The 16,255-nt window shown below is 37.2% G+C and overlaps 2 protein-coding genes and 1 long non-coding RNA gene across 3 annotated transcripts; all 3 read left to right on the top strand.

Moving 5' to 3' along the window:
• Positions 1-5,644: 5,644 nt before the first annotated feature.
• Positions 5,645-10,986, top strand: LOC104116329 (uncharacterized). Its single transcript, XM_009627160.4, has 2 exons — positions 5,645-6,440; positions 10,055-10,986. The coding sequence occupies exons 1-2, from the start codon at positions 5,859-5,861 to the stop codon at positions 10,811-10,813; spliced, it is 1,341 nt and encodes a 446-aa protein (XP_009625455.1). The 5' UTR covers positions 5,645-5,858; the 3' UTR covers positions 10,814-10,986.
• Positions 7,063-9,618, top strand: LOC108948526 (uncharacterized). Its single transcript, XR_001973259.3, has 2 exons — positions 7,063-9,305; positions 9,517-9,618. It is a non-coding gene; the product is annotated as an uncharacterized lncRNA (long non-coding RNA).
• Positions 10,987-12,027: 1,041 nt separating the features above from the next.
• On the top strand, positions 12,028-13,807 carry LOC104116330 (myricetin 7/4'-O-methyltransferase 2-like). Its single transcript, XM_009627161.4, has 2 exons — positions 12,028-12,804; positions 13,175-13,807. Exons 1-2 carry the CDS (start codon positions 12,043-12,045, stop codon positions 13,484-13,486), a joined length of 1,074 nt encoding a protein of 357 aa, XP_009625456.1. The 5' UTR covers positions 12,028-12,042; the 3' UTR covers positions 13,487-13,807.
• The last annotated feature ends 2,448 nt before the right edge of the window (positions 13,808-16,255 follow it).

Here is a 16,255-nt window from a genome sequence, read left to right as displayed (position 1 = left end):
GTCTTCAAGTCCATCAGTCTTTAAGTTGAAGTCTTCAAGTTTGCCGCTCTTCAAGTTGAAATATTTAGGCCTGTTAAGTCTCCAAGTTGAAGTTTTCAAGTCCGTCGTTCTTCAAGTTGAAGTTTTCAAGTCCGTCGGTTTTCAAGTTGAATTATTTAAGTACTCCAAGTCTTCAAGTTGAAGTTTTCAAGCCTTCTAATTTTTTAAGTTGAAGTTTAAAAGTCTATCACTCTTCAAGTTAAAGTCTGCGAAGTACGCCAAATTTTCAAAGTTCACCAAGTGTTCGAGTTGAAACTTTCTAATTTTTCAATCTTAAGTTGGACATTTAAGTCCCTTTGCACCTTAAGTTGGCCTCTTCATGGGTTTGTCCTTAAAAGGAAACTATAACTTTCCAATCTTAAGGTGGACATATAAGTCCCTTTGCACCTTAAGTTGGCCTCTTTGTGGGTTTGTCCTTAAAGGAAACTATAACTTTCCAATCTTAAGGTGGACATATGAGTCCCTTTGCACCTTAAGTTGGCCTCTTCGTGGATTTGTCCTTAAAAGGAAACTATATTTTCCAATCTTAAGGTGGACATGCAAGTCTCTTGAGAGTAATCTCTCCGATAGTCGGACCATATTGAGAGTAATTTTTTCGATAGTCGAGTCACATTGAGAGTAATCTCTCCGATAGTCGGGTCATTTTGAGAGTAATCTCTCTGGTAGTCGAGCCATATTGAGAGTAATCGCTCCGATAGTCGAGCCATATTGAGAGTAATCTCTCCGATAGTCGGGTCATATTGAGAATAATCTCTCCGGTAGTCGAGCCACATTGAGAGTAATCTCTCTGATAGTCGGGTCATTTTGAGAGTAACCTCTCCGGTAGTCGAGCCACATTGAGAGTAATCTCTCCGATAGTCGGGTCATTTTGAGAGTAATCTCTCTAGTAGTCGAGCCACATTAAGAGTAATCTCTCCGATAGTTGGGTCATTTTGAGAGTAATCACTCCGGTAGTCGAGCCATATTGAGAGTAATCTCTCCGATAGTCGGGTCATTTTGAGAGTAGTATCTCCGGTAGTCGAGCCACATTGAGAGTAATCTCTCCGATAGTCGGATCATTTTGAGAGTAATCTCTCTGGTAGTCGAACCACATGAGAGTAATCTCTCCGATAGTCGAAATCTTTTTGAGAGTAATCTCTTCAATATTCGGGCAAGGATGAGTACTCATCCCCTCACACCCTGAGATCATCATCTTCATGCAAGAATTTGTACTTGCCTTCTCGGCCTACAAAAAAAAATACAAAGAAAATGCAGAGGAATTAAAAAAAAATTACCTTTGTGCAGGCTCCCTAAACGTCAAAGGTCGAAGTAAAATTGACTTTGAGGATGACGCTGGTTGTAATCAATTACCATGAGAATGAGGGGTTTATATAGCTAATGAAACATGGAATTACAAGGTTGTTAGGCGATGTGGGATCAGGTGTGAGGCGGCATCAACAATTTGTTCCCAACATGGAAGGGAACATAAATGGATGTCTCGCTGACTGGCAACGAAGGCAGCGGAAAGTACTTGTTTGAGATTAACTGAAAGTTGGATACGTTCATTCACTTACGTGTCCTAGGCGGAATCTAATGGAGTTAAGCCAAACTCCACTGAACGCATGCAAATGATACAAATTTATCTCCAGCTAGGCAGATTAGAGTAGAAAATCTAATTCTTGAATTTAAATGAAATTATAATATCTTTTAATTGGAGGCTAATATAATGGTGCTGGATGTTGCTATCTTATTGTACAAAAAAGGGGTCAAACTTTGAAGGGCTGTAATACTTCGAGCCTCGTCTTCATGATACAAAAATATACATACCCAACAAGTTTTGAAGTACGGGCATTTGTAGACATAAAATTTTGTTAAGTTTAAATCCATAAGAAATTTGGATTTAATCTCAAATTAATTATATTTTGGCCTAAATAAATATTATGGGCTAATATATGTTGACTTAATTATTTAAATCTAATAAAATTGATTTAAATAAAGGTCCAATATTATCGGGCTAGCCCATTTAATTAGGCCACGAATAATGAGCCCACTTTTTAAGCCCAAGATGCCATCTTCCTATCGGCCCAGATTGGTGCCACGTGTCAAATGACATAGCGCGCCAAGTCAAACGGAAGAGCCGATAGGATCATGCCAAGTGTCAAAATGACAAGGCATGTCAAGTCACATTAGAAGGCCAATGAAACCGCGCCACGTATGCAAGTGACATATTTTGGCCAATCAAATGCGGCCATGTCACACTTCAATTTGATTGGTCGGAAAAAGTTTATTCTTATCACAACTCCTCCCTTCCACAACTATAAATAGGGGTCTTCATAACTCAGAAAAGGGACCAGAAGTTATAACAAGAAGCAAGAAAGAGCTCGTGGATCAAACACTGCAAATTCCTCCACAAGTTTCAAGTTCAAGCAATCAAGTTCAAGTTTAAGCTCAAGAACGAAGAACAAATCAAGTTCAAGCTCAAGAACGAAGAACAAATCAAGTTCAAGTTCAAGCAATCAAGCTCAAGAACAAGATCATCGTTCGTGGCAACAACTACATATTCAAGATCAAGCTCGAAGGCCCTTGAATTTATTTACTATTGGAAAGAAAAATCAGAGGATTTATAGAGATTATACACACATATTATTTGAAATCAAATACTACGATTATTGCGATATTTTTCGGTTTTGATTTTATTTTCTTGATGCAATTTATTGTCTACAGCTGCTACTGAGATTTCTGCTAACGAAGCCCACAAAAATCAGATTGAAGTCTCAAAAGTCTCCTAAAAATCCAGTACTAGGCTGTGAAGGTCGTCAAGATTGAGCATTGTAAACCTGGATAATAATGGTGTGGTTAATAGTATAGAGAGAAGGGTTACACGTAGTTCTACTCGGGACCCACCTGTCAGTAAAGTACTAGGTTGTGCTTTCACTCACAATTCAGTTAAGAAAAAAAAGGGTGATTTAAAGAATGAGCCAAAGATCCCTACAAATGCTCAAGAGACTAGTAAAGAAAGTTTAGCTGGCCCATCATCTGAAGTTGCAGGTTGTCAAAATGATAATAATGGCACGAGAAAGAAAGAGAACTAACCAAGGAACAGAGGAGAGCAGTAGTGCTAACGGGTGAACCAACAAACAGGGGATGGCATTGCAGAATGCTTATTTTACGGCAAAGGCAATGCCTAACTTTTGGAAGAAAGTTGCTAAGATGGTAATTTGGCACTGATCTTTAAATTAGCTTATGTTTCATTTTGTGTTTTCCATAATTCTATCTTCATGACAAACTAATTTAGCTGAGCATTGAGCATTTATATACTACTTGATGATATATAAGGAAAGTTATCTTTAGGATTTATGGTTTTAAGTGTCATAAGCCAGGTAGGATTTCAGGTATGATGCAAATTGCCTGCCTGGACGATTTCTGGGTCTTATATTCAGACCTACCAAGTGATCTTAGTCTATTGGATATGTTTGCATATCAACAATATCAATGTAATAAAAAAATAACTTTTGCAAGTATGGGAGCTGATAGGTTGGGGATGGTTTAGTCAATTTTAGTCTGAAATTGGGTCTCTCGGAATTAAGTTGATCTTTGTCCAGGAGAAACTAAGAATTTCAAAAAAAGTCTTTTGATGGTCTTAAGATGCACGACCGCCCGACCTGTAACCAATGTAAAGGGTTTAATTTCACTTTTTCCTCTTTTTCTTTCAAGGGTTTACCTCACCCTCCCTCCCCTCCTATTGGAAGCTAAATGTGCATGATCACTTGTTTGCTGTAAAAATGTAGTTGTATAACTTTGGACCTAGACAAGTGGATTGGCTCTTCTAGGAGCAGATGGTAGTGTTATTGGGTTTGTAGCCATCTCATAAAATCATCCTATTGTCAAATATATATAAGGGTAATCGCTTCTCCATTTATCTTATGATTGTAACACTCGATCCAAAAATCCACTAGTAATGAGGATTGCCTCTTTCATTGTCAGCCAATTGGATAATGAGCAACCATAAGTAACCAAGATTTGACATTTTAGGAGTCTATGTTGTGCCCCGAAAAAAACCTCTTTTACACTAGTGTAATGATTATTTTTTCTCTTACCTTCTGTAAGAAATCTAACTGCACAGATACTTCTTGTGGGTAAATTATTTTCACACGTGCATGCTAGGCTATTGCTTTTTGTTGTAATGAAGGTTCCCAAGTAATGAACCTACCTACGTCAACGAAATTAAGTCTTAAATCATAATATTGCAATTTGACCATGCTCAACGTGTGCCCTGTGTCTGTTATTTGAGATTTCTACTTGGAACTCCAACCTGTGCTGTGTTTATAAGATGATAAAAATGCATTTGTAAGGTTGTTAAACAACATGAATGCGGTAGACGAATTTATGTTATTTGAAGTGTGTGCATTATCACTCTTCAAGTTCTTTAGCCTTGCAGAAATGCAGACGCAAGTTCATTTCTAAGATGCAACGGAACAATATAAATTCTGCTACTTAACTCTAAGAAGTCATAAAGATATTTTTATTTTTATCACATAAACAAATTTTTTCTAAGAATTATTTTTGTTGAAATTGCACCGATATTTATAAAACTAGAGAGTAGTTAAGACTTAAAAGTGAGTGTTTGGATTGGATACAGATACGTATCCAAACGTTACCTTTTGTTCTTGCTCCCATAGAATTTTGTGTTTCTTTCATTTTCTTTTCCCTGATTTGGTTTCATATCAACGATCTTCTTTGATATAGGTTTGTAGACATTGACCTCAAGTTACAAAAGAGTCCTAAAACATCAAGTAAGAAGACAATTATATTAAAACAAAGACCGCTTGTGAATTTCAAGAAACCGCTCTCCCTATATGTTGTGCCAAATCTATTCTCCTTTCTATAGGGAGTCGCAATTTACGTTTGGGATTGACAATATGAGTTTAACATTTGAACTTTGTTCAATATTCCTTAGACTTATAGCTTTTGACAATCCAAAAATCTTCCTCACGACTCAAAATTCGAAGGCCATGACTGACACTCGACGTTATAAGTTCCACGGAGTGAACCCATTAAACCGTCTATAAGTTTAGAAATTTACTTGTATTTACCGTATGAGTGATCTAATGTAATTATTTTCTACAATATGCGTAGAATTTAAACTTGTAGGCTTAGTAAAAAAAAAAAAGAAATACCCAAGACCGAAAAACCATTCAAAGTTGAGAACCAATCTTGGGCAAAGTACACCAATAACCACTTTTAAGCATGCTATTTAAAATATATCCACAATTACAATATATTTAAAGATTAGCCAATACACCCAAATTTCATAACTAACTATCCTGAATTTTTAATCTGTTAATTTGAAATTTAGAACTTAGTGTCCTAAATTTTGAGTTGTTAATTTGAAAGTCAGGATTAAGTGTCTTGAATTTCTAAATTACTAATTTGAAATTGAGGACTAAATATCCTGAATTTTTGAACTGTCAATTTAAAATTCAAGACATAAGATTCAAATTTCTGGACATAATTTTTGAACGTTAGAATACGATGACCTAAAATTTAAGCAAATTGGATCATCTTTAAATACATCGTAATCTGTGTATATATTTTAAACACTATGTTTAGTGGCTACCCGGCGTCATTTCCGCACCAATCTTGAGGCCGTTACAGTTGGACCTTCACTACGGGTCCAGTATTCACCTTCTTCTTTTTTTTTTCCGAAGAAGTCCAGTATCCAGTTTGTCGGCCCTTGATTTTCCCCCTGCTCACAATTTCGAAGCAGCATATTCTGAAGTTTTCCATCCCTAGTCGGTGTGTGCCTCGGCTTCATTTCCGTCACTTATCTGTTTGCGAAAATGCCCCAAAGAAACTCGAGAGGCCAAGAAAAACCAACACCCACTCTGAGAAGATCACAACGGTTTACTGCCGCTGCTACTGAGATTTCTGATAACGAAGTCCACAAAAATCAGATTGAAGTTTCAAAAAGCTCCCAAAAATCCAGTACTAGGCTGCGAAGGTCGTCAAGATTGAGCATTGTAAACCTGGAGAATAATGGTGTGGTTAATAGTATAGAGAGAAGGGTTACACGCAGTTCTACTCGGGACCCACCTGTCAGTAAAGTACTACGCTGTGCTTCCGCTGACAATTTAGTTGAGAAAAGAAAGGGTGATTTGAAGAATGGGCCAAAGATCCCTAAACATGCTCAAGAGACTAGTAAAGAAAGTTTAGGCGGCCCATCATCTGAAGTTCCGGGTTCTGGAAAGGATGATAATGGCACGGGAAAGAAAGGCACGGGATTGAAGAGAAAGAGAACTAACCAAGGAATGGAGGAGAGGAGTAGTGCTAACGGGTGGACCGACAAACAAGAGCTGGCATTGCAGAATGCTTATTTCGCGGCAAAGGCAACGCCTAACTTCTGGAAGAAAGTTGCTAAGATGGTAATTTGGCTGTGATTTTAAAATTAGCTTATGTTTCATTTTGTGCTTTCTATAATTCTATCTTCATGAAAAACTAATTTAGCTGAGCATTGACCATTTATATACTACTTGATGATAGATAAGGAAAGTTGTCTTTAGGATTTATGGTTTTAAGTGTCAAAGGCCAGGTATAATCAAAGGTGGGATTTCACGTATGATACGAATTGCCTGCCGGGACGATTTCTGTGTCTTATATTCAGACCTACCAAGTGATCTCTATTGGATATGTTTGCACATCAACAGTTTCAATGTAATAAGAAAATGAATTTTGCCAGTATAGGAGCTGATAGGTTGGGGATGGTTTAGTCAATTTTAGTCTGAAATTGGGCCTCTCGTAATTAAGTTGATCTTTGTCCAGAAGAAACTAAGAATGTCAAAAAAAGAGTTTCAGATAGTCTTTGGATGGTCTTAAGATGCACGACTGCCCAACCTGTGACCAATGTCAAAGGGTTACTTTCACTTTTTCCTCCTTTTCTTTCAAGGGTTCCCTCCCCTCCCTCCCCTCCTATTGGAAGCTAATGTGCTTGATAGCCTGTTTGCTGCAAAAATGTTGTTGTATAACTTTGGGCCTAGACAAGTGGATTGGCTCTTGATTTTTACAATAGTTAATTGGGGGATTTTATTTGGTTACAGAAGAGAAATAGTTGATGGGTAGAGACAATTTCATTTCATCTTTCCCATCAGTAAAAGTACCCGTAAGGGATATTATTCTTATATATAAGACAAATAACAGCTGTATATTCTCGTATCTCACTCCTTTCTCTATTATCCTCTTTTTCAACTTTCTCTGACCAAATGTAGTTCGTTTATGTAATCCAAGGACCTCATTTCAGTTTTATGATTCGTCCTCTATAGATTCTTAGATAGTCACTCTTTCTATTTTTGTTTTCCAATTTGGTTCAACATACCGAGTGTTCTAATATGGTTGTCTCTGTGGATTTTAATCCGTTTCTACCACCTGATCCTCCAGCAGCGAGTATTTTTAGTATGATACGACCTAATTTTCCAGCACTCTTCATTGGCCTCCTCCCTCTACCAGCTCTACTATGGTACTATTTTACCCGCTTTCTTCCATGTATGCTTATTTTACTTGAACAATCAATGTCATCTTGACCAGTAAACTACTTTCACCTTCCAAATTGCTACCATATCTTCAACTCGCTGCTAAGTCGGCTGGTGGTTTTGAATGGAAATAATAAATAAAGCCATACCAGTGTATTCTCACAAGTGGGTCCGGGGAAGATAGTGTGTACACATACGTTATCTCTACCTTGTGCAGGTAGAGAGGCCGTTACGATAGGCCCTCAGCTCAAGGAAAACAAAAATCATAGCAGTTTAAAAAGAAATACGATAGCGAAGAAGACATGGAAGAAGAAGTGTTAACAATGCAAGATAATAAGAGAACCAAAGCATAAGAAACATCAGGCAGTAATAGAAATATGAGGTTAAGGGAATACGAGACTGATACTAGTACTACTGATAAGGGAAGGAAATGCGCTCGACGGTTCTGAATGGAAATAATAAAGAGGAAATTGATGGATTTGCTTGCAGCTGGAAGAGGGGAGAGAAAATTAGATAAAGGTGGAGACTAGAAATTGGGAGAATTGTCTCTTTAGGATTGAGAGTTTTTAGTTGTTCAGATATTCTCTTGTCACATTTTTATAGACATCTAGGGCACAAAAGTAGAAGAAGCATAATTCTTTAAAATTTGAGCTGACGTGTCGAGTATTAATCTACGAAGTAATATGGTAGTCCATTAATACTGAAAGGAGAAATTTTTAATTAAAGTAGACGACATTCTGGAGTGGCTTGAAAGGAACTTAAGATAGTTTTTTGTTACATTATCAAAAAAGGAAAACAACTTAAGATAGTTTTATTTGGACAAAGGGGTCGGAGTAGGAAAAATCATTATTACGCGCATGATGATTTTATTTTCCCTGCTTATACCATGAAATATTGGAATAGCAAGATAAATTATTGCAGGAGGGAGAAAAGGAGAGAGACATAAAGGTTGATCTTTTACACTTTAGAAGATTGTCATGTTGCCAGAATAACTTCCTCCTGCAGTTAGATAGAACTTGTGGTTCATCAGCAGAGAGGGGGAGGGAGAGAGAGGGAGGGAGGGAGAGGGAGAGGGAGAGAGAGAGAGAGAGAGAATTGATCTCTTGGGGTACTGTAACATCAATGCGGTTGGAGCATCAACATTAATTCCAGCATTAAGTGAGAAATAGTACAAATTGCATGGGAAGAGTGGAAGACTGATTAGTGGACTCATTTCATCTGGGGAAAGTGACTTTTAACAAGAACATTTGAAATCTGTGAGCAGCATGACTGTAATGGTGCTGACGAGCAGTACTTGATACATCAGCCACCCAAGTATCTTACTGGTATATCAATCGCTTGATGGTTGTACGAGGGCGTGTCCAAAATAAAAGTTAGGTAGCAAGTTGATAATGCATAGAACCTTTACTGTAGAAAGAGGGTGAAAGGCTAGTTTATTGTGAGGCTTGGTGATACTTCCGGAGCCAGAGGATGAACTACAGTGAATGACATCAGGTGATGAAAAAATAAATAACAGCGCTATCTCATTCTATAAAGTAGGACTTTAGTTTGTCCAGCGTAGTACTTATAGGTCCATCCCATCTTCTTTGACCTTTTTTGTCACTACTGATCATGTCTCTTTTGTAATGAAGTAAAGGACAAAGTAAAGGCCACAGATGATGCTGTCGGACTTGAAGAAAGTTTGGCTGGAGCATTTCATCATTTGACGTAATATTGGGTTTTGGGACTATATCAGCAGATAAGTCAACAATATTGGGTATTCAGGTGACAAGAGTGGGTTGCTCTAGTGGTGAGCACCCTCCACTTCCAACCAAGAGGTTGTGAGTTCGAGTCACCCCAAGAGCAAGGTGGGGAGTTCTTGGAGGGAGGGAGCTCTACCCCAGGGTAGGGGTAAGGTCTGACACACTACCCTTCCCAGACCCCACTAGTGGTATTATACTGGGTTGTTGTTGTTGTTGTTGTATTGGGTATTCAGGTATTGTCTAGCTAGAGGGGTTGATCCTGGGGTTTACCAGCTGTGACTGGAGGATGTAAACAGGTGCCAAAAGCTAAGCTGTTGTTTCGTATTAATATTTTTCCCAAGATGAAACCTATATATGAATGACATGGTAGTGGATTAGCTAGAATTACTTATGGTGGTATATTTGTTCTTAGATCCAAATATTTTTGCATACCTACAGCTCATTTGGACACAAGCTGCTAGCCAACAAGCCTTGAGATCTGAGAAGTAACTTAGTATATACTTCTACTCCTCAGCTTCCGATTAGGAACTATTAGGATCACGCTCCACCTAGAAATCCATGAATGTGGATTCTAGGTCCTTTGTTGACATCAATATATTAGCAAATGGTGCTTGTAACCTGTGAATTTTCTGAACACTGCAATTCAAATATGAAAACCAAAGAAAGGTATGGTAGTTATCATTTCTGGTTCGTTTTAGTTTTCCTTGTAATTTTGAACGCCAGCTTGCGACATAAATGGTCATCTCAGTAAACTTTGGACTTGCTTTGCAGGTGCCTGAAAAATCAGCAAAGGAATGTTTTGACAAGATACATTCGGATTTCATGACCCCACCTCAGCCTCAACCACGTTCAAGGATTAAAAAGATGAACACGTCATCACTTTCTCCTTGTGCAACTAAACTGCTCCTGTCTACGGGGAAACCCATCAAAAAGCTCAGATATAGCAAGCCGAAGAGCCATCTCTCACGGAAGAAAGTGAGACAACTACTGCAAAAGCAAAACGACGTAGATCGAGATAAGGAGGCAGACTTCTTCAATGTTCTTGAATCAACAGATCCAACTGCTAGGGCATTTTGCCAGAATACAGAAATTTTCACCCCCGAGCGCAACAAAGAAGGTTTGCATTATCTTAGAAAGTGCCTGGAGAGATCCTCTTCAGCCCATAAAAAGCACCTTTCCCGATTAAGTGATTCATCAGTAGCAGCTCTTACCAGCCCACCAGTGCTAAAGCCAATTAAGAACAAGGTGCTACATGAGAGGTACATTGATCAGCTACATTGCAGGGAGGCAAAGAGAAAAGCAGCCACTTCAAGATCAGCAAAGGGCCGCCAAAATAAGAATGATCACAAGGATGAGAGTGTCAGAAAAATGGATGTGATTAAAGTTGCAAAAAATGCTCTCATATCCAAAGCAAGAGATGCAATCAACCAGTTTCAGAGTATACAGATACATGCTATGGACATCTTCAACGATGGCGATGATGATCATGATGAGATTCATAATTCTGATGATGACGCCGAGGATGTCTGATGAAAGGTGGACCTTGACATTTCCACCCCATGATGGTGATCACATTTGTATTGTTAACTCGATTTTCAGTTAGCTAACCCGAACTGTATCACTTTGAGTTAGGATTCTGTAATAAAGCGTATTGTGTATATGTGAATCTGAGTCTCTTCTTGAAATTCAGCAATTCTTTAGTATAGGCATGTGTAGTGTATAGTGTATTTCAAGTGATAAGCTACCCGATGAAGTTGAAAAATGACATAAAATAGTAAAATATCTGATAGGAGAATAGTTTGATACTTTCGTAATAAAAACTAAACATTCATATAGCTTATGCTTAGTAGATTTATAGGGTGTTAGGCCAAGCTATTATTTTGAGAAGCACTTTTGTCAGCTAAAATTGGAAAGGAAAATCTCGCACTTCATGTTAAAGATCCGATAATTCTAGCAAGACTGGAAAATCTTCTATCTTGTATTAATGCATACAGGCATATTTAAATTACTGCTCCAATTTACTAGCCGGCACCTATACAGTTAGACATCTCTATAACAACATTCTCATTTAACAGTCATTCACTATAAAAACTATATTTTTCTTGGAACCAATTTTTATATTATGTTTTAATATATGTTTTCTATAACAAACTTCACTATAGCATCCAAAAAAATATCGAAACAAACGAGACTGTTATAGAGAAGTTTGATTGTACTCTCTCCAAAACACTAGTTGAATTAGGAAATATTGCACCAATGGAGCAATCCGTGACTTTGACAGATTCAGTCACCTGCAAAATACAGGAATCTCTACTGTTTTCTTTTTCTGCTACGTAATGGATATAAAGCTGAGTGAGAGCCCTATCGTTATTGCATAAATAATAAAATATACTCATTGTAATGGAAATACGAGAAAATTAATTACAACAACGGAAATGGAGATTCAAGAGAAATAATTGGAGGGGCTCAGATTGTGGAGGCCAAACTTAAAAAGATAAAAAAGAACATAGCAAATTGAAAAACAAATGCTTCTTTTATTCATCTTGGTTAATACTTTCGAGAATTTACCCACGCTCAATATTCTCATACAGAGTATCGATATAGTATTTGTGAGACAACATGACTAGTCCCCACCATGTAACAAGATTAAACAATCGTTATATTATCTTAATTTCAACTAGAGAAAAAAAACGTGGATTATGGATAGTTCTCATTAGTTCTATAAATATGCAAGTCTAAGCAAAAGAAGTCCCTTAGAAATGTCAGCGAGTGAGAGTAGCACTGAGCTTCTCCGCGCGCAAGCTCAAATCTGGAACCATATTTTCAACTTCATAAGTTCTTCAGCAGTAAGATGTGCACTTCAACTAGGCATTCTTGATGTTCTCTATAAATATGGTAAGCCCATGTCTCTTTCCGATCTCTCGGCTGAACTTTCCCTAGTAATCAACCCTTCAAAGGTTTCTTTCTTGCCAATTTTAATGCGATTTTTAGTGCATTCTGGTTTCCTAAATCAAGATGATCAAGATCACCACTATTCTCTTACCCCAGCTAGTTGCCTTCTTGTGAAAAATGAGCCCTTTAATGTTAGATCACTCTTGGTTATCAACCATGATCCAGTCTTTTCAAAAGCATGGTTTGTGTTAAGTACTTGGTTCCAAAATGATTCTCCCACTGCTTTTCATACTGCTAATGGCAAATCTTTATGGGACTATATTGTGGATCAAGAATCAAGGGTACTAGGTGATATTTTCAATGATGCATTGGCTAGTGACTCGAGGTTGAATACCAATGTGCTTATTACGGAGTGTAAACATGTGTTTGAGGGGTTGAATTCATTGGTGGACGTTGGTGGTGGCACTGGTACTGTTTCAATTGCTATAGCTAAAGCTTTTCCTAACATAAAATGCACTGTACTTGATCTCCCTCATGTTGTCGAAGACTGCAAAGGAAGTGGAAATTTGGAGTTTGTTGGAGGAGATATGTTCGATAACATTCCCCATGCTAATGCCATCTTACTCAAGGTACGAAAACATCTTTATTCATGTGAACCTATTCTTTTCCGTGCGTTCCAAAAATAAAGATCTATTTCTCAATTTGAAAACAATTTAACTTCAATTTCTCATTTTACCCTTAATGAAAAGCTTTATAGCCACACAAATATCATGACATGTAACCACAAGTTTCAAAAGTCTTACAGCCAAAAAAAATATTGTCGCATGTGTAATTAGACCACTAGATTTCAGAAGTCTTCCGTTCTTTCTTAAACTTTATGTCCAATAAAATAGGTCGTTAACATGAATTGAAACGGAAGGATCGGATCGGAGTAGTTGGTGTTCCTGTAATTTTATACTACCCCTCTCCCTTTCAACTTAATTCTTCATTGTTGAACAGTGCATTCTGCACGACTGGAGGGACGAAGATTGTGTGAAGATACTGAAGAAATGCAAAGAGTCAATTCCAAATAGGGAGAAAGGAGGGAAAGTGATAATCATAGATACAGTGATGGAGGATGATACAAAGAAGCAGAGTAATGATGAGTTTATTCGAGCACAACATAATATGGATATGTTGATGATGGTTCTTTGTGCGTCCAAAGAGAGAACTAAGAAAGAGTGGGAAAAGCTCTTCACTGATGCTGGTTTCACTGAATATAAAATAATTTCCGCACTTGGCTTAAGGTCTCTTATTGAAATCTATCATTAGCTCTATTTCAGCTAATTCAGATTCGTGCCGCCGATCCATTCAACGGGAACACCCGTACTAATATTTCTCAATTATCAAGACTTGAACCCGATATCTCTTGTTAAGGATGGAGGAATCACATCTATCCCGCCAAATTCCGCTATGCATTGTCTTTTATATATATATATATGTGTGTGTAGTGATGAGATTGTTATATGTTATTTTTCTTTCTCATTATAATCTTATTTGTTACTATTTGATAACCTTATTTTTACCCTTTATCCTTTTGGATGTCTTCGCGATATATATTTTAACATGCTTCTTGTCACTCCGAGTATTAACTTTCCCTTCTCTCTCTTTTTTACATATTATTTGAAATATTGTTGTAATTAAATTTATGAGTTTGTATGAATTTAATACTTTAGTATACTGACAAGGCATAATTAGTGAAAAAATTAGGAGACAGAAAAAGTTGTCTTAAATTATGTGGAGTAATTGTTGATAAATCCTGTATGCACACAATATGTAAGGACATATTAGCTGATATATTTATCAGTTGTTGTGCAATATAAAACAACGAAATAACTAACAAGAAAAATTCTTATTAAACTAGAGCCACGATTGTCTATACAATACAAAACAAAAATAATATGAAACAATGAAAAATCTCATACATATGATACGATATCTTAGAACTTGCTTTTCAAAAAAATTAATTCTGTCGTATGGTGACAGTGGCCCTTTGTAGATTGAAACCAAATTACAACAAAGGAGGATACTGGATAGTGCTCTAACGAATCCAACCCTATACCAACAATTCACATGAAAACTTCAAGCAATATTCTAGTAGCATACCACCTAATTACCAACCTCATTCAAAACCAAAATTCACTCAGATCCATATTTATATTGCAATAATAATGTCATACATTATCGATTTACGTCTTTCATTTTTCTGCAATTGATGTAGCAAATTAGACAAAAAATATATTCTTTCCATGATAACCTATTTTTTAGTCTGTTTCGGAAAACAAAGGCTTCTTTCTAAGAGCAAGCTTTTGGAAAATGCGGTCACCGCGTGGCACGGCTCCGTTTCGTTTTTCTCTTTCTTTTTGTTTGTTTCTTCCTTTTTCTTTTCTCGCCCATAAGGTGTCCCCCAACAAGCATGTGACAAACACGATACGGCAGCAAGCCCATGTATTGCTTGGATATAATCATATAATAATGATAATTGTAATATAGCCATTATTTTGTCAAATAGAGTCCATCTCACATAAGCATAAGCATCTTTGCAGAGTGTAGACTTTGTTGACAATATTCTTTGGGACCCAAAAATATTGCATTGTGTGTTGGATATCATTTGCATAAGTTGTATCTCTTCTTTTACACATAAGAGGTCAAGACTTTTTTGCATATAAAAGGGAAGACCATCAGTTCATTTTAAACACACCAACAAGACTAGAGTCTTCATTTCTTGTTTCTTCCTTTATTCATTTATTATGAGTTTTTTTGTATGAGAGTTAGTGTTGGGAAGCATTTATGTGAACCCTTTCTTTGGAGTGATCTTGTGAGGTTATTCCCTTAGGGTATTTGGGATTAATTAGAGTATTTACTCTAATTTTGTACTCTTATTGTTATAGTGAAATTACCCCTCTCCGCCTGTGGACATAGGTCACTTTGACTGAATCACGTTAAATTTGTGTCTTCTTTATCTATTTTAATTATCGTTGTTATCAACTTCCATTGTCTTTGTTATTGTCATTATACCGTTGTTTGGCTATATTCCGCAATACTCGGGTTCCCGATCCTAACAATAGTAAACCAATTTCACCAACACATTTATTTACTGATTAGTGAACTTAAATCTTGCAAATAGCAATAATAACAGACTCAGTGTAATCAGCAACTTACATCTCGCAAATCATGCGATACTAGAGCTCGCGATGCGAGAGCTATCGCATGCTCTCTCTTGCCTGACTGGCAACTAATTCTCTAGCTCACGGCCATCAAGAGTTCATTATCCCTCAATTTCTTGATGTCTTCTCTTGCGGTTATGCACACAATGCGTTAACCCACTTTTTCAATTTATACCCATTTTTTAAAAAACTTTTAACTTGTATCCAAGTTAGGAGAAACTTCAAATAGTTGTTGATGATGCTACTGCTTTTTCTTTTCCTTTTTTATTTCCTTATTCATCTGGTGGAGATCGACATGGAAGAAGAACCTCCTTAATCACAAATTCTAGTAGTATACCACCTAAGTCCTAACCAACCCCATTCATGTTATTCCCGCCAATATTGCTGTATTTGTAAATAATAATTCTGCAAAATATAAGTTAGCGTAATGAAACAGTAATTAATTCGAGCCCACTGAATTCACAGTGTTTCCTTAAGGAATTTAATCCCCTCCTAGTACCCAAGGTAATGGATTATTTCCTCCCAGGATAGAACGAATCACACACTGGTGTAGCGGTACTTCAAACCCCAGTGTTTCAGCGAACACAAAGTTCGGTAGCAAATCACACTTACAATTGCTTTGTTTGAAGTTAAAACAATGCAGAACGAAGGAGTAGAAACTCAGAAAATCGTATGGAAATGCTGAGAGGAAGGAGTGCAATGTATAGCCAAATCTGTTGAGCGATTTCAGGATTTCAGTTTGTGTGTTGTGTGTTGAGTGTCTTTCTTCAACATCTGCTGCACATATATATAGCAGCCAGTGTTGAAGAAGACCAAACGTCCACCCTCCATGGTGGAGCAAGCATTAGCTTGTTTGTGGAGCAAGCACATTCAT

Source organism: Nicotiana tomentosiformis, chromosome 1 (assembly GCF_000390325.3).
Source record: "Nicotiana tomentosiformis chromosome 1, ASM39032v3, whole genome shotgun sequence".
NCBI lineage: Eukaryota > Viridiplantae > Streptophyta > Magnoliopsida > Solanales > Solanaceae > Nicotiana > Nicotiana tomentosiformis.
Note: the sequence above shows the minus strand (reverse complement) of the source record. Positions and strands in the feature narration are given on the sequence as shown.